The 18,892-nt window shown below is 37.0% G+C and overlaps 2 protein-coding genes across 2 annotated transcripts; both read left to right on the forward strand.

The window, feature by feature from the left end:
- The first annotated feature begins 1,992 nt into the window (after window positions 1-1,992).
- On the forward strand, window positions 1,993-3,645 carry LOC112557334. Its single transcript, XM_025227130.1, has one exon. The coding sequence runs from the start codon at window positions 2,407-2,409 to the stop codon at window positions 3,274-3,276; it is 870 nt and encodes a 289-aa protein (XP_025082915.1). The 5' UTR covers window positions 1,993-2,406; the 3' UTR covers window positions 3,277-3,645.
- A 194-nt stretch (window positions 3,646-3,839) lies between these two features.
- On the forward strand, window positions 3,840-15,330 carry LOC112555422 (galactocerebrosidase-like). The gene is made up of 19 exons (XM_025223816.1): window positions 3,840-3,854; window positions 4,859-4,942; window positions 5,308-5,376; window positions 5,658-5,721; window positions 5,925-6,013; window positions 6,824-6,988; window positions 7,291-7,329; window positions 7,813-7,943; window positions 8,533-8,650; window positions 9,196-9,233; window positions 10,332-10,456; window positions 10,940-11,079; window positions 11,441-11,530; window positions 11,723-11,812; window positions 12,520-12,661; window positions 13,106-13,283; window positions 13,520-13,695; window positions 14,368-14,444; window positions 14,598-15,330. The coding sequence occupies exons 1-19, from the start codon at window positions 3,840-3,842 to the stop codon at window positions 14,802-14,804; spliced, it is 2,037 nt and encodes a 678-aa protein (XP_025079601.1). The 3' UTR covers window positions 14,805-15,330.
- The last annotated feature ends 3,562 nt before the right edge of the window (window positions 15,331-18,892 follow it).

Genomic DNA, 18,892 nt, shown 5'->3' on the forward strand with positions numbered 1-18,892 from the left:
ATGTTAACTTTCATATGCGGCTGCATCTGTGGTCGGAAGTAAAAAAAGTACAAGAATCATCGAATCTTCCTAAATAGTGAAGATTGAGATGCTTTACTTTGTTGAAACAGTCGGTTGGAAATGCTATCGACCCTTTTTCATAACAGTATATTACCCATACATGCTTCTCCCAAAGTGTTCTTTTCCCACGCCAACTTTCCCCATGGCTAACATCCATTAAAATTTAAGCAGCTGTTGCTGAAGAAAGGGTCCGGTGATGTTGACATCCACGATGATGAGATGACCAAACGCTATAGCTCCAGGGCTTGCTTCTGACAAGCATGTCTGTCTCGCAGACTTACAGATGCAATCTTTCAAGGGATAGGCCAATGGTTTATATCAGCTGAGACCATTTCAAGTTTAAAAACCGGTTGAACTCAGTAGACACAATTTTGTGAGAAACTTACATGCAAAACAGTGTGCGAGGAAGACTGGGTATTGTCCAGCGTGGATGCGTAATTGTACTGTTTCAGCTGTCATCTACACTTTACCGAATCTGTGGGGATTGAATTGACCATGAGGTAAACTTTATATCATCTAAAATATCTTTCATAGTTGTCGCGAACGATAATTTCTTACACAAAGACAGAGAGACTTTCAATAGCTCATAATATGAATATGGCTTTGCTGATTTTAAATAATGTACACTTTATGACAAGTTCATAAAATATGTTTCATGATGACGATGATGATCATCATCATGTCCCTTGGCTCTGATTGGATATAGTGATGCTTGACGATGTACCATCAATTCTCTACAATTTGTTCGTTTGTTTTTTGTTTTTTTTTTATTTTGTTTTTTTTTAAATCTTTTTCGAGAATGCGCCAGTCGATGAAAGGCCACTTCGTTCTTGGATGCTGTCTGACCGTTTTTGTTGTTGTTTTGCCTGTCTCTTCTTTCTCTTCCCAGTGCTATTTCCTGCCCGATCGTCGTTACAAGTTCTGATGATCTTGCGATGTGTATACGTGTCTACGTTGTATTATCTTGCACTGTGTTGATTTACTTTAGAACTCTAACTGAATGTGTGATTACAGGGCGCTCAAACAGGCAACCCACACACGACGAACTGGTGCATCATCTTATTCTGGTGCATTTTGAAGTCAGCTGAGTGTTTTGGTCCGAACATCATGGCGTGTACGTATACTACTGATTTCCATCGTACCCCTGCTTCCCTATATGCTGCCGACTGTTTGTTGTGTCACTCATTCCAACATTCAGTCGCATCTGTTGCCTGTCTATCCTTCCTCCCTATGTCCATACAGTGCCTGTTTAGCCAGTCGGACTTTAGAAACGGACAACAAATAAAGTGCGTGTCTTTTATTTTGTTTTTTTACCGCCAGCATAATACTAAGCGTGAATAGCTACTCACGAACGTTTTACAAACGTCAGAAGCGTCTCGGCGCCGTGAAGAGCTTGTCTTTAACGAGGGTATGTGTCTGTGATGATCGGACACTCTCCTGTTCAGTTCTCGTCTCAGGCAACTTGTACTTTTCTCTTAATGTGACGACTGTTCATAGGTTTAGGCGTCAAGATTTTTTTCTGGATAAATAGATAAAAATGCAGAATCAAGTAGATTAAGTGTGTGAAAATCTATGCTCTCTACTGTAGTCTCAGTATTAAAATAATGACGAAACATCGCGAGAAAAGGGAAGGGACGTGTTTATCATCCGATTCGTCTTTATTCTTTGCCTATTTTGTTTTGTGCAGATTATTCCACTTGTGTCAGTGAGAGACAAGACTGTCTGAATAAATTATTTGGGATGTACCCGGTATGCTCAGACTGCACTCAGTTTGCTCTCTGCGACCCCAACACACGCCTTGGCATCATCAAGATTAACTGCCCTATCTATTTGTTTTATGACATAAGAACCGGAAGCTGTGTCCTGCCAGAGCTTGCCATATGCGGGTGAGTAAGGAGAAGGATTAACAAGTCCATTTATAACAATAACCTTAAATAATAAAGTTCTAAAAAAGATGAGCAACTAAAAAAAAAAACAACCTTTAAATTAGACGGGAACAGGACAGAGAGAATTATCAACTTGAAGCAGAAAGATGAAGGGGAAAGGAAACCATAAAAATCGAATTCCAAAGTAAAATTAAGTCACCTAGCAAATAAAATGTGTAAGTAAAGGATGTAGAGTATGAGTCCATGGAAACAGTGAAATGTTTGTTATGCTTTTTTGCAGATCCAGTAATCAGGGAAGATTACTGAGCCCTAAAGTGCACCAGCACTAAACAGCGCATCCAGACCGCCCGCTGCACGGAGACCAGCAAGTCAAGAAAGAGCAACATATCAGTCGAGCACCAGCAGTCTGCCAAGTCAAGATTCAGACGAAGGAGTGGGCTCCCAAAAGACCACGAATATCATGGAAAGACCACTATACTCAGCGAATGCAAAATATGCGACAAGTCTTTTAAGAAAAAGCATTTCAGCGAATCCAACGGGCCTGATAAATCCTTTGAGAAGTCCAGAAAAAACAACCTTTTCAATGACACCGACAGACCCCTCAGGTGTAGACACATCAACTTATCCGACATTTGCAACAAGTCCAGAGATTGCTGGTCGAGACTATTCAGTTAGAAATTCAAAAGTTAGTGGCGTCGACGTAAGTGGTCCTGGAGATAAAACAAACAATGCTCGCTACGAAAATTATCTTAAAGACAGATTTGACAAGGAAAGCAATGATACTACCCCAAACGACGACAGTCTAAATTACAGGCATAAATATGGTCAAGGCAAGATTGCAAAAGACAGCGAGGAGACGTTTAACGACTATTTCGTTAATAATTATCCTGACAAAAGTCCAGTTAGCCTTTCTAACCTCGTGAGCCTTAATAGCAATACCGACATCCCACATTCAACGAAAGCAACACACTCAAGAACGAACGACCCAATCGCTGTTGCCCCCAGTCCCATCTCCACCCTCACCACAACTGCCTCCGTCACCATCGCTACTCCCACCACTATCGCCGCAACTGCCCCCAGCATCGTCACCACCACCACCCCTTCCACCACCACCACCCACTTTATCGAGCGTGGGAAGTGTTTGGCGTCGTGCAAAGGAGTGCCTGACGGTGACTACCAGTCCTGCTTCTCTTGCCATTTTTATATTACGTGCTCTAACGGCTTTCTGTGGGACAACCGGCCATGCCCCTCTAACCTGGTGTGGGACGATCTCCTGCAGATGTGCGTGCACGTCTCCACTACGTGTCACGTACAAGTCATCAGACGATGAGAGTTTGTGTGCGTGCTTCGCCACAAAACCGGATGACTTGTTAACGGCACAGAAACAGTTAACATTCATTCATTTTTCTTGGCCTTGACTGACTGACCTCTGGTGGCCAGCCCCTATAATCGATCGGACTGACTGGACTGACTTAATTAGATAGGCTTTTAACTCCTTCAAGGCAGTATAAAGTTGCACGGCTTGATCAGTCGATCATTTCTTTATGTTTGCCAGCCAGTTTTTTTTTTTCTGACCACCTCTGCGTCAGTCTCCCTAAATGGTACCCCGACAGATGGTCTTCGAGTTAATTCATTATCACGCATAAATAAACAATTAACAGGAAATAAATATCGAGGTCGATTCATTAATTAACCCGTGTTTTTGTTATTCATTTTATTATTTCTTGGATGTGCCGGTATATATATATATGCTATAGCCGCTTAATTCGTCTGCAAATCAAACTTCTCAAAGTACTTGAGACAGTTTCTGACTGCATGATATATAATTCATTGATCTAATGCTCACAATAATATTTTAAAAAGTTCTGTTCAGTCTCAATTTAAGTATTCCGCATGGCTGATAACACGGTAAGAAAAAAATTACTCTGAAGACTTGAAGTGGCATCTGCCAGGAATTGAAAGTTGATTGCCTGAAGGTGTAAGAATACTCCCACAAAAACTTTCATTAATAAAGAGGAAATAAGAAAACATGCAGTTTAATGTGACTTTTACCAGAACAATATGAGTAACTTTTTAAAGTTAACGTATTAATAGTATTAATAGTACGTTAGCTACACGCAGCAATTACAGTGTCTAGCCGTCTGTCTATGGTCTGCAAATGGTTCATCTCTATATGGTTCAAATCACTAGAGACGCTCGTTGGGAAGTGGGGCTTGCTTTGAGTCCTGATTAAGCTTATGTTTCTTTAGTATACCTTTTTCCCCGCTAATGCTTTATTATCTCATAATAAATAAAAGCAATTCCTTGTTCGTAAAATAAAAATAGGCTAAGGCGAAATTCTATTTAAATGTCAGCTGATGCATCACATGATCCGAATTCCACATTTAGAAACACCCTGGACGTACATAGGGACATCGGTTCAAGGGGAAACACATTGAGTAGAGGTATCCTCGAGATAGAGTGTAAAAGTTTTGATCAGTCATTTTTCTTAACACTATTTCTTCCTGAATTTAGACCATTCAATGCACAATCTTTAGAGATCCACAGCTGCAAATCTGGTGATTGCTTCTGTGATGTTGACGGTGGTAAGAAATAAATTCTAAAAAAAAAACTTTAGAGAAAGATTGAACAAAACACGCCCTTTTTCGGTCACCTCACCCTTTTACAAACAGAAGGTGAAGACATTGTTTTCATAATTTTTTCTTTAAAAAGACAGCGTTTAAATCATGGTATAAGATTTATTTTAGCAGTGCACAGTTTACAATTTAGGGTGTATATATATATGTTTATAGCGATTGTAAAACGCGATCAGCTTTATAAAATTGCTTTATTATTGTTGTATTTCTGCAGAGTTAAAAACAAGATGGTTAAAAATCGCAGCATTTTCATTTTCCTTATGCTGCTGAAGTCAGAAAGCTATAAATCTTTTTTTGCTGGATGACGCTGCTGGTGTAGGTCGTACATTTGATGGAATTGGTGGCCTAAGTGGAGGTTCGGTTAGTAAACTTATAATATTAGGTATAATTATAATAGACTTTGTGATTCATGGTCAATAATTTACTTCTTGTTGTAAACACCGTATAAAGGCTATTGTTGTATTGAATAACATAGCTTTAGTTTTTCTTTTTACAAACATCTGTTAGAGTGTGATCTGTTGACATACTACAGAATATGAGAAAAATAAAATTTCAGATAAATTGCTAAGGAATGGCAAGTATCAGAGCTTTTTGAAAGCAAAGAAAATCTGTTAAGAGCATATGAAGATATAAATTTGTGAAAGTGGGATATTTAAATAGTCTTAACTGCAGTCGATGATGGCATACACTCTTATGAATGGATTGATTTAAATGTTTAATTGCAGGCAACCTCAAAGCTACTGGCAGATTATAAGGAACCTCAGAGAACAGAAATATTAGATTATTTGTTTAAGGTAAGTATGCTACTCTTAAGATTTATCAATATTTTGTCTTCATACACTGAAACAATACATTATAATATTAATAGAACATTTTAAAGACTGATTAAGTGGGAGAAAGCTCTCAAACTCTTTTCAGTTTCTGGCTCTTTTTCTCAGTACTATACTGTACACAGGTGTGGTGGGTATACTTATGACCATATCTTTACTGATATTTACAGTGTGAAATGACATTGGCATATGTTTTATAATAATTAAATATGTGCTCTTTCAAGAGGTTGGTTTTGGTTTGACAGCCCAACTTTGCAGCATCTCTGCAGATTCTAAAAGTAGAGATTGGAGGAGATGCCATTGCATCAGGTAATAAAACATTTGTAAACATTTTTTCTCTATGTTTATGTATATTACTGAAAATATACTAATATGAGATGTGAAATTACTTTTTATTATTGTTTCTTAACCAAGAACTGAGAAAACATAAACTTTTAAAGTTATGTCTTATATTTAGTAATAAAGTGGGGAATTTTGTGTACTACCTAAGCATGGTACATTACTTTTTACAGATGCTACAGAGGCATCACATATGCACAACAGCTGGGAAGAAAACTACCAACGTGGTTATGAGTGGTGGCTGATGAAAGAAGCCAAAAAGGTACTGAGTACAAATTTGTAGTCATCATGTTCCATACTCATTTATGAATACGTATACTTAAGCTTTTGTGTGCTAATGATGCAGATGGAGTTAAAATTATCTCTTTCATGCAACTTCATGATGAGAGAAAATTTTTCCCATTTTGGCTCTTTTTTTTTGTTTTGTTTTTTGGCTTAGTTTTAATTATTAGTGGAAAGCCATGATTTAATGGGCGACAACCATTACATTATGATCTACAAGGATAGTGTTCTCTATCCATCTGCATCTGCACTATGTGAAAGATGTAGTTGTAAAATGCTGTTGTCTGAAAAAACTGTGTTTAGGCTTTTAGGCTGAAGTTTTACTTAAAGCATTCTTAATACTGTACATTTACAATTATAGAGATGATGATGGTAATGATTTATACCCTATGGAAGATGGGCTTAAGGCAATTTTCACACACACACAAGCATGAAGGCACACACCATCAGTAAGCAACAAGTGCATCTTACACTCATCCAGATGGAAAAACACAGGCTTGAGGAAACTAGAGTATCTGGAAACTAACCGCTTTCAGCAACCATCAAAACAGGTGTCATCCAGATAGAGTTATTATATTGGAGCCAAGATTCAACTTATGACACCTGATTCTCATTGTCATGGTGACAGGTGCTTTAACCCCTGTGCCACCAACTGTGTATGTGTACATGTTTATTGTTGTTTATAATTTGATGTATATAGATAACAGTTTTTTTGGATTCTGTACCATCCTGTTCAAATTGCAATATCTGGGAACAACACAGGACACCTTGTGTCACATGTTTTATACAGAGAAATCCAAACATAAAGCTGTATGGACTTCCATGGGACTTTCCTGGCTGGATTGGAAATGGAACTCAGAATCCTTACCAGGACGTTGTTCGTTTGGCCACGTACATCACAAAGTGGATTCAGGGTGCAAAAGTGTATCATAATCTGGACATTGACTATATTGGGGTAAGACTGGATAATTCACAGAGGCTTCACTTATTTCCATAAGTGATAAGTGTCCAGACTGGCTTATAGGCTTAACACAATTTTTGTTTTAACTGAATGGGCCAAAAATACTTGGCAATAGTTTGGATGGGTAATGCTTCAGTATTTTTGATCGTGGTGTACTATTAATATCAATTTTTATAAATATATTTCTTGTAAAATTGATTTCACATTAGGGCTACTGAGAGTCTTTCCTGCATTTTGTATTAGTGTCTTTCACAGTTTATTAGTTTTAATTCAGAACTTTATTGTTCAATTTTCAGATCTGGAATGAGAGATCATATGATATAGCATATATAAAGGTAACTGTTTCTGGGTTTAAAAAAATCCTGCTGTCATTAAAACAGTAAATCTATTTGCCTCAAAACCTTGGTAGAATTATTTACCAGTTATGTATTATGTATTTTGTAAACTTACTGCATCGGCAATTGCGAATATACGTGTGTATGAACTGATTGGATAATGTGTGTACATGTTTGGATGTGTATGTATGTTTTAAACATTTTTCATTTGATAAAAATCCTAGCAGAACAGCTATATCTTAAATATTTAGTAACTGTTGTTTTAGTAGAGAATTTCTTTATTAAATTATAACTGTATACAGATGTTTGATAATCAGATTAAAATATTGCGAATCTTCACAAATATGCAATATTTTTTCCATCTGTGACTATTTTGGTTACAGAGATGAGCAAACACAGTCGATTTAAAAGCTGAAAATTCCAAACTTGAAAACAGTAAGGTGCATGCTTTAAATAAGACTTTTGAGTGCCTGACCTTTGCAGACACTGAGACTGATGTTGGATCAGCTTGGATTTGAAAACACTCGCATAGTTGCATCAGATGATGGCTTTCAATACATTGTGGAGGACATGTATAAGGATGCAGAGCTGACTGCTGCAATTGATATTATTGGGTGAGCACACTTTAGCATTCTGTTTTGAACAAATGAAAAGCCAGTTGATGCTAACAGAATTCACTAGTTTAATCAGCAGGGTATTTGCTGGAAACATTTTGTTTTCTAAAATATTTATTAAGGAATTTTGTGTATAAGTTATTTATAAAGGGATTCTATTATGTGACTGAGGCATTTAGAAAAGGCACTTTTTTGCTTGTGTTATTTATGATTTTTGTAAAATACAGTCTGCACTTGTTATCTTGTCACCTGTCATCTTTCCAACCCCACTTTTTGTCACACTTTGTGGAAGAATATATTTTCCTCAAAGATACCGCTAGTTGTAGATTATATGCTCTCTTGTGTTCATTTCCTCCCATCAAACATCTGTGCTGGACTGATGATGATGAGACAATAAGTTGTGTGACTCTTTTTGATAAGTTCAGTATTTATAAACCGTATTTTGCAGGTTCAGTTTCTAATATGGATTCTCTTGCATATAATGTAGATAGTTGTGTAAATTGATTTAGGATACCATCATCTTCATACTGATGAGGGCTTTGCAGGACTGTTGTAAATGATTTAGAAATTATTTTGTTTTTACTTCTAGTGTCCATTATCCTGGAACTTACAGCCCCCAGAATGCTATTCAGCTGGGGAAAACGCTATGGTCATCAGAGGATTACAGCACAATTGACAACACTATTGGAGGAGGATGCTGGGCCAGAGTGAGTTCTAGAATGTTTTATTATGAGCATGCTGTACTGTAGTGTGCATGCTTGCATGCTTGCTTTTGTATGTTTACATCATTTCACAAGTAAACCAGTTCAGATGTCAAGTTTTAATGATGTTTGTCTTTTTCCTCTAGTATAGAATATCTGTGTAAATTAACTAAATCCTGAGTGTTTGCAGCTGATTAAAAGCAGGACTATTTTGAAGCACATATGCTAAAGAGTTATCTATAGTGTTTTAGGCAAGGAACTACTTCATTCAAAAGTGGAAAAATCTTCATGGAGTTAGTTTCCTTGAAATTTATTTCTTACATGGCATTGGGATTAATTTAAGCCATCAGAATGCAGAAGCATGTTCGCATGTGCTTTTTGTTTATGGGCCAAAATATAATCAGCTATTCACTTGCTACAAACATACTTGGGAAAAAATTATAGCTTTTTCAAAAGATTTCAAAAGTTGCTTTAATAGTAAGTAATACTATTGTCTATGCTTTTAAATAACATCATTATAAAGAAGGAAAAGCTGATTCATTTGTTTTCAGATTTTAAACCAGAACTATGTTAATGGATACATGACAAGGTAAAGCAAAAATTTCGTCTTACTAATTGGTTTTGCTTTGTATAAAAAAGTTTTGCTTCTTTTCTTAATAATGTAATTCAATTATTCATGTGTGTACATAGATACAGTTGAATAAAAACAACAACAAAAAATATGCCATTAATATACATGCAGACAAGCAAATGCAGACAGGCATGCACAAGATCACCAATTTACTAGGGCAAAATAGATTAAAATCAAGAAAGATGATTTTGACGATGTCACATAACTCTTGTATGTTTTGAACATTAGCAATCTTAGTAGAACTACATATCCAGTTTCATGGAAATATAAACAGATAAATTAGTACTTGTTACTACCTATAATATCTCATCGCATGCTAATTCATATATATGCATATTCATCTTTGCTTATGCAATGGTTTTATTACAAATATTTCATTGTTTCTCTTTATTTTAAACTGCAACTAATTGTTACTTCTGCTGACATAGTAGATAATTAAATGCTGTCATATCTACTGCATAAATAACTTAGTCTTGTTTACTCAAACTTTCCTTCAGCATAGTGTTCATTGATATTCATCCTAATTTGTGTTGTTTTTATTAATCATGCCTGCATGAGTGCTACATCAGTCTATAAAATCATCATGTAGTCACCCAAGCATGTGCCTATACATGCTTGCACACATATCATTTAAAAAAAAATCTGTTGAACTTGTTTGAGACAGATACACAGAGAAAGTGTGATTAATTTTTAGAACGTTTACACTGAGTCATTTTAAACATTGTAGACTGCACTTCAGGTATGAGCTGCATCTGTTTATACAGGGACAACTGATGCTGTTCTGATATTTTACCTGGAAAAGCATAGGGGTCATATTTCAATGTCTGAATGTTTGTACACAGCAGCAAATGGTCCTGTGTCAGGTATTCTGTGTTACTTGTACATTAATATCCCTTGCTGTTAGTTTCTCCAAATGTTTTGTAATCTCTTGCTGTAGACAGTCTTAACTCCTATCTCATTGATATTTTGGGTTGCTGGCAGTGACAAGTTGTATTGTACTGACACTGTTTTTCAATGATCCTGTTGACCTGTTCCCGTGTGGTCATATGTTATCAGCACAATTGCTTGGAACCTAATTGACAGCTACTTGGAAGGCTTGTCTTGGGACAGGGACTCTTTGATGACTGCTAGGGAACCTTGGAGCGGCTTCTACATTGTGGAAAGTCCCATCTGGGTCACAGGTACTTTACACAAGAAGAGCCTTTTATTTTGTGTTTTTTTAATGTTGTTTCTTGAACATGAATAGAAGAATGCTTCTGATATAAAAAACAGATTCCAATAATCTACATTTGCACCTTATATTGTCTCAGCTTTATCAATTTCTTGACACTGAATTGTTGGGAATAAAATTCTTTCCTAGTTTGTTTTCTTCATGTTTTTGTATTGATCTGTTTTTGATCTGCTCACTTTGTTTCATTCTTGTACTTGCAAGCTGTAGCTAAAACAGGTATTTGATTAAAAGTGTAGCAGATAACTTAAAGAAGATAATTCTTATATCTTGTAACTATTATGTCATAATTTACAAGTTCATTTTTGATAATTTCTGCAAAATTTAGATGTATTTTGTGTGTTGTATTAGTGTAAATCTTTTGTGTATTTTAATGCTGGAAAAGTCTCCTTTTATATACATACACATATACATATACCTACTTGCATGCTTCTAGCCCACACCACTCAGTTTAGTTCGCCAGGCTGGAGTTACTTACGCCATGGCCATGGCGTGGATCATCTTGAAAAAGGTGGTAGCATTGTCTCTCTTACAAGTCCAGACAAGACTGATCTCACAGTTGTCATAGAGACCATGGTAAGTAGAAGGAACAAATTATGTAGAAAACATTTCATTAGAGCAGAAAAGTACATTTTTTCTGAATTTATAAAACTCTCCATCAGCTATTTTTAACAGCATGGCAATAGATAATTTCTATCTCTCTGTGTCCGTGTGGGTGGGGGAGTGTACTGACTGGGGAAAGATATACATGTACATTTCTTATAGCATTTTCATGTTGTGTGAAAAAAAAATCAACATCATAAAGAAATGTTACTCTTTAGTTATAAACCATCAATAGTTCATGTTCTTAATACATGCATCAAGATTTTTTTCATGTCACTTTTTAATTGTGTTCATTCTCATCTTGAATAAAAAGCAAAGTGTTTTTTTGTGACAGAGTCATGACCAGTCTGTGTGCATTAGACCTAATCTGCCAGGATATGAAGTTGAGCCACAGAATATCAGCCTAATTCTTATGGGTGATTATGTAAGTATACATTATTCCATAGCTTTTATAGAGTAATATGACTTTTTTTCCAAAATCTAAAGATTATAAAATACTTCTTTCAATGAAAACAAACATTAATTATATCATCTTCATAATGGCAGTTATGTACCATCAAAACAGTGATTAGTTGCCTTTATTGCATTGTAAATTATTAATTTTATCTTTTTATAGGTTGATATAAAAGAGCTACAAGTGTGGTACACTAAACTAGGTGGAAATACTTCCTCATCTGTGTACTTTTCTTACCGTGGCACAGTGCCGGTATGTTTATGATACCTTTCTTGATTTTGGATTCCACTAACATTTCTGTGATTAAGCTTGAAATCTTCAGCTCAACACTTTCTGCTTCTAAAATAAAAATAGAATATTTAAGTCTATAAACCTGTGCTGCTGAATAGTCAGCCTTAAAACATATATTATAGGGAGGAACAGAAATTCAGAAACAATTTGATGACTGACCAAGTTGTGGGTATTTTTCTGAAACACTGATTACATTGGGTTATGTTGTATATTTATAGAGACAGTGAATGTTTTTTTTTTTCGACTCACATTTTTACAGCTACAAGAGTAAAACAGTCACTCATTTAAGCTTCTTTTTTTTTTTGATTAATTTTTGTTAATGAATTATAGGAGATCTGGATTTTAGAGTGCCTATAATTATTTGCATGCACATGCATTGAGGTGTAAATGTGTAAAGTATTTAGCATTTATTTTGGCAAGCAAACAAACAAAGAAAACATCACTTTTGCAGAGGTTATTTAGTATTATGTCAGGATTTGTTTTGAGGATTTTATTTTGGAAAAAAATGTTAGCATGTTAATAATATTTCACGGATGATGTTATCAATAGGCAGAGGATTGAGAATAATAACTAACATAATATAATGCATAATTATGATGACTCAGTTAAATTAAAATTATCTTAAAGAAAAAGGCAAGAGCATGTCACACAGGGTAGTTTGATGTTAGGTCCAGAATGGTTTGGTGACGCTGTCTCTGGGAGTGAATGAAATCTACACTCTCACCACACTAACCACAGGCAAGAGGGGACAGTACCCTGACCCTCCAGCTTCTAAGCCTTTCCCCATTGATTATTATAACTTCTTTTATGGTAAGCAGCTCCATGTACGAAAACAGTGTGCTATAACGCCATTCACACATGGGAGTAAAATCTGTATAAATTGTGTAAAATACTTTGTTGTGCATTGTCTTTAATCAGTGTAGTAATCCATGTATGGTTACATGAAATCTGTTGCAATGGATCTTTAAGTTTTGAAAGTAGGGAGGTGAGTAAAATCAGCATTAATCTGCATTATAAATTAAAGCCAGAAGTACACTTTATTATAACTTGTTAAAAGAAAGTGCATACATGTTGACAGGATTAAACAGATTTTTTTTTTTTTCATGATGGGTACAGACTGTTTCATGATTTTTTTAGTGCAGTTTTTTTGTGCTTATGGTTGCATATGTTGTTTAAATACTTATTACAGAGACCATAGGCTGACCACTTGTTTTAACAGCAAGCTTGACGGTTTATGACTCGTTTAATTTACAGAACTGAATGATAGCTCAGAGGCACCATACTTCTCAGCACAGCAAGGAGTGTTTGAAATAGTGAGCGTTTCAGATTATGAGAAGCATATGCGGCAGATGGTATTGGAGCCACCAATAGTGTGGTGTGGTGTAAGTGGCAAGATCAATGCCACAATGAGTGTGCTGGGTAGCGACAAGTGGTAAGCATGATTACAAACAACACTGATTTCATTTGCTTGATATCACAGGTATTTTTCCTTCGCCCTATCTCTGGGATGCATGGGATTATTGGAGCCACTTATTTTCTTTTATCTGTCTTATTTTTTTCTTAGCATACACAATATAAGCACACTCATCATATGCAAAGGGAAATCCACTAGTGCAAATGACAAGCAGAAAAATGTCAGCATATAAATAAAATTTCTGTTATTATCAGGACAGATATCTACGTCAAAGCAGAAACATTTATGGTGGCTATAAATGGAAGCAAGGCAGTCTACATTGCAGCTCGCATCGACAGCTCAAAGACAGGTTGTGACACAATCAGTGCCACGGGACTCTTTTTCTTTGTCATTCCTCTGGACCAGCGCTATTTTCTGGCCAAAGATCTCGGTAAGATATTTTTACCTAAAATGTCAGTGTTCTGAGAGTGATGAATCTCAATTATGCATATTGCAGTGCTCTTTGTAAAATAATGCAAATGGTAAGAGTAATGCATGAAAAATTTCTTAAAGCATCTTGAGGAGCTTTAACTTGTACATTCTTGTGTCTTCTTTTGATAGAACTCTGTGTGATGAGACTATGTGTAGTCAAAGGCAATTTTAAGATGGTCACTACTGTGTATAGAATTGTTTTAGTTTGTCATTTCAATCACTTTTCTCTTCTATTAGATGCATGCACACATGCAAAAAGCACATGAACAAAATACATATACAAATGCAGACAAAAATGTATCAAAGCTAGATTTATCTGTAAAACTACTCATAGCAAACAGATGTAATTATACTTTTGTGTAGTTGTAGTCCTAGCCATTAGTTCTGCCTGGAAAGCCCCTGGCAACCTGATGGTCCCAAGCCCAGATGAAGGAGGTTTGGGTGTGGGGCTAGCAACCCCACCCTGTAAAACAATCCTACTACAGAAACCGCATATTAATTGCGGCCCTATGCTCCACTGAGGGCAAAGAGGAATAAGAAGTCCTAGCCATAGCCGTGTCTACTTTGACTTGGTTAATAAATCAGTCAGTCTTTGTAGACTTGTAATAAAGTGTGTCTTATTCATTGGCAGCTGGCAGTTCCGTTATTACGGGTGGACAAAGTCCGGCCATTGATGGTGTACACAATGTTTTGGAACTACTGGTACTTGTAAGTACACATTGTATTAGTGTAACTGTTTTCTTTGTGAATAATGTTTTTACAGTCTTTCTTTATGTCTGCAACTGTATTAAACAAAAATTATCATCAGTATTGTAGCAGCTTAAGAGCTTACTCATAACATTCTATGTTTACTATCTCCAGAATGGCTTTGTTTTCGGAATGGTGAACAATGTGGATTTGTTCAATGTGTCCATACCCCATGATGCATCACCAAGTGGTTTTGTGGGCGTCGGCACAGATTCCTTTGGTTATGCAGATTTTGGATATTTCATTACACGCAATGCTTCAAATGCATTAATTAGGAAAGAAGACAAAACTCTAAGATTTCAAAGCATGGTACATGATTGAGAAATGTTTATTCATATATTGTCAAAGTTCTGATAAGGATTTATGTCCCATAACTAGTGTGTATATTATTGTTGCTTCTTTTGTGACTGAAACCTGACAATCATAAAGTGAAGTGGTTTATTACACTGTTAATTCTGTACAGTCATGTTTTAAGTGTAGGGATTGTAGTGAATTTGTAAAGACTGCATGCATGTCTTTCACATCTGTGAGTGGCTTTAGGAAAAAAATGATTCTTTATTGAATTTGAGTTCTTTGTGATTCTTTATGACTTAAGAAGGTGCTCAACTGAGCAGCTGTAAACCATAAATCCTGCTTGCCCTAGCTTTTCTGAAAATATCATTTGGCAGTTTGTGAAAAACTGCACACAGTAACATTTAATGAATGTCCAATGATTATTTTTGATCAAACCTTGTTCTAACTTATCTTTGAAATGGATGGGATGAAACAAATATAATTTTTACTGTTGTTAATGAAACTGTTGATTCATTTAATCTTTGACTGATGTATTAAAGAATTATTGATATGAGTTTTGACGAATGTCTTGAGCTTGTCAGATCTGACTGCATGGTTGCAGAAATTTAATGACAGGACGGTGCATAAGCCTCCGAAAATATATTTGATTGCATATTTACCTGAAGAGGAAATTATTCGACCCACCTGGACATTTTTGCCTGAGTGAGAGAGAGAGACAATAGCCCGAGCACAGGTGAAAACAAAGTATGCATCATTCACAGGTGTTGCCAGCTCATCAAGCCTGATCAGAAAAGCACTATAGTGTGCATGATGTCTGCCTCCGGGTATGAGGCGAAAGACTGGTTATCCACACAAACATTGCTCATTGCGTGTGAGTAACAAAAAAAAAAAAAAGACATAATATACTAATTCGTGAATTCTGTTGTTGAACAGTTCACGGGAATTAAAAAACAAACAGACGTGCTGGTGGAAACAAACTATTTGTTATGTTTCGTAAAATAATGTAACTTTTGGTCGGCCGTGCACAAAATCGCGCCCACAGCCTCACCATTTCTAACGGTAATGAGAAGATAAGTTGTTTCTGCATCGGTTATAGAAATTATGAGACGAAAGCTGCCCTCGGCCTCAAGTACATGAGCACTTTGTTGGGTGTTGGGATGGGAGTGGAGTAGTCGAGGGGTGTCTGATCGCTGGGTGCTCTCGCCTGATGATGGACGAGCTCACAAAAGATGACCGATCCACACTCTGTATGGTTTTCTCTTTCTTATGCTTACCCTAGTAAAGTGTGGAGAGCACAGACTTCTATAGTCTCTATGGTGGAGCCTGCCCACGGGCACATGGTGATTTCCTGGCTATACAATTATTACGGCTAAATGTTCAGTCCTCCTTACAAATACATTTTGTGATATTAAACGCATTTTGCGGCTATCTACCATTTTTGTACACTGGATATGAACTTTGTGGAATCTTTTTGTGTTTGTTTTATATTTCTTGCTATATTGATTCTTACCTCAACATCAAACCTTGTTGCTTCCCATGAACTATGTTGTATGCATATGAAAACATTGAAAACGTTTGTGACAACGGCAGATGGGATACACCTGCCACAGTAGGCTACACATCCTTTTTAACTAGACTACACACTGTGTGGCTGATAGCTACCGAGTCTTGTCCGAGATACATCTGTTTATCCTTCCTGCAATCAAGCCTCATTTTTCTCTTCATCATATTAAAACTCCTTCGCTAACCATCCTTTTAGGAATAATAACTTTCATTTGTGATGTACCTGCATGTGTGAAGGATAATGTATGTTTTATCTCGTTAACAATATTTTCTGACTTATGACTCACTTCAACGTTAGTGTTGTCTTGCGCGCTCGTCCGTGTTTGTCCGTGTGTGTGTGTGTATCGTGGCGTTGACGCCCACCACAGAGAACAACGAAGGATAAGTTCATCACGGATGTGGTAACAGGATACTGCTACTGCCTTGAGTAAGATCCGATAATATTGCTGTTAGAGTGGATGTATAATTAAACAAAATTACAAAATATTCTGTATTTTGTGCATAATATTTTTAACAATCAGGTGTAGACATATTTGTAACAATGAAGTTTAGATATGTTTGAATTTGAAGACTGGCCATGTGCTTGAGCACGGCTCACACACGAACACATTCAAGCGCACGCACCTGTAAAACACTCACGGGGGGACACACCCTTTCTTTACTTCGCACTTGGACATGCGTGCTCTCTCAAAGCACACACACAATATTATTGTATTTTGCAGACTTCTCTCCATCCGGCAACAGAAACACATCCAATAAGGCAGCCATTTAGCACTGAATTTCTTTGAGTCACGTACGCTCCGACCTTTTTGTTCTTTCAGACAAACGTGCAACTATAGACATCCTCCCGTCCCATGAGACGAACCAGCAATTCATTCGTGTGACCTCTTATAATTCGCTCCTCTCTTCACTAATAATTCACCTTTCTGATCTCTGTCCCCTTTAGTTCGGTCCTGCCAACCCTCTGTGGTCCTTGGACTCTGCCATAGTTTTGAGTTCCTCATTTCTTTACCATTAGCAAGCCTCCAAAATGTTTAATGTACTTAATATTTATCAGTCACGTGCTTCTATGGGACGTTCAGGACTGTATCTTATTCTTGACCTATTGAAATGCCAGTTTCAGTGGGGTGTAGGTGTGGCTGATGACCAACAACTGGACTTGCAGATATCACAAATTTTTGCTCACGAACTATCTTCTATTCTAGAGAAGGAATTTCTACTGTCACATCTGTAATAAATTCTTTAAAGAGTTATGTATCATGAAATTCATTTCTTATATAACTTGTATGAGTTCCCGGTTAAGTGTTTAGCTGAAACTTGTGAAATGAAAACCTATATCGTCGATGAGACTGGATAGTGCAGGACATGATTGTAAACATCTTTGTTTATTTAGAGGGAGGGGTAGCATAACATAACTTTCCTGCTGGGCAATGGATGGAGTCCAACATCACTTCCGTGTACGCCCAGCCTTGTCTCTATTGAGCAAGAATGTCAGCTGCCTCAAAACGAGGATTATTGGACACAAATATTATTGCTGGGGATACTGTGTGAATCACATGTTGAGGAGAGACAAACAACAGCTCTGCTGCATCCGTTTTTTCATATAAGTCTACCGTGTCGGCAGTCGGTGCGCGCTCTTATGCAACGATGCATGACAGTTGTTGTATGAACACGAGTAACAACCATTGCTGCTTGTTATTACTGGTCCTACTAGTATTTCTGTTGCTATTGCTTCTTGTAGTAATACTTCAGCCAATATCAGCACATAATAACAATATTTCTAATGACGCCTCTTGACCACCACATAACTGACATTTATTGTTCGGCTTCTTGTTATTCGTCAGATCAGTGCCATCAGACTGTACCTTGATGTCCAAGTAAAAACGGCACAGGTTTGTACACTAGTTCTGTCAGACTTGATTGCAAGCTGGCTTTGAAATGTCATAGTTTCATCCGTGCTTTTCCTCTCTCTTCTTATCTATGATACTGTCCATATCATCTGATACGCTCACTACTCTCCTTCGAGACACATTCGTTCCTCTATAGACCACACTGCATTACAGCTGCATACTCACACTGCATTACAGCTGCAGACCACTGCATTACAGCTGCAGACCACGCTGTATTACAGCTGCCAGCAGTTGGCACCAAACGCTTGGTGCACGATCCTTCTCTGACTCTGTACCCAGACTACAGAGCGCTTTGTCATTCTCGCCTCAAACATTCAGTCTGTTCCAAGTTTGAGAGACATCAAGAAACTTCATCCTCCCCATAAAGTGGGAATGTTAGGGCGATGTCATCAAGCATGGTGTAATCGTCACAAAGCTATAAATACACGTGCAAGGTGGCAGACACGTGACATTGTAATGTCAGCCTGCTTTTGAGCAGCTCCTCAGAAAAGCTGTTACCCAGCCAAATGGCAGTGTCACCTGATTTTGCAATATTCGCGAGTCGGCTTTCATTAACGGCCACCATCAGTCGCATCATCCCCATTGTCATTTTAATTTTACTTGCGATTTTGTCATTAGTTCATTGTGGTGAATGTTTGTGGT

This window comes from Pomacea canaliculata, linkage group LG2, assembly GCF_003073045.1.
Source record: "Pomacea canaliculata isolate SZHN2017 linkage group LG2, ASM307304v1, whole genome shotgun sequence".
NCBI classification, from domain to species: Eukaryota; Metazoa; Mollusca; class Gastropoda; order Architaenioglossa; family Ampullariidae; genus Pomacea; species Pomacea canaliculata.

Excerpts from the sequence above, each read along its gene's own strand:
- LOC112557334 (XM_025227130.1), top strand. The coding sequence starts at position 2,407 with ATGGAAAGACCACTATACTCAGCGAATGCAAAATATGCGACAAGTCTT.
- LOC112555422 (XM_025223816.1), top strand. Across the intron at positions 9,234-10,331 it reads GTTAATGGATACATGACAAG|CACAATTGCTTGGAACCTAA; the intron begins GTAAAGCAAAAA and ends ATATGTTATCAG. Across the intron at positions 11,531-11,722 it reads TAATTCTTATGGGTGATTAT|GTTGATATAAAAGAGCTACA; the intron begins GTAAGTATACAT and ends ATCTTTTTATAG.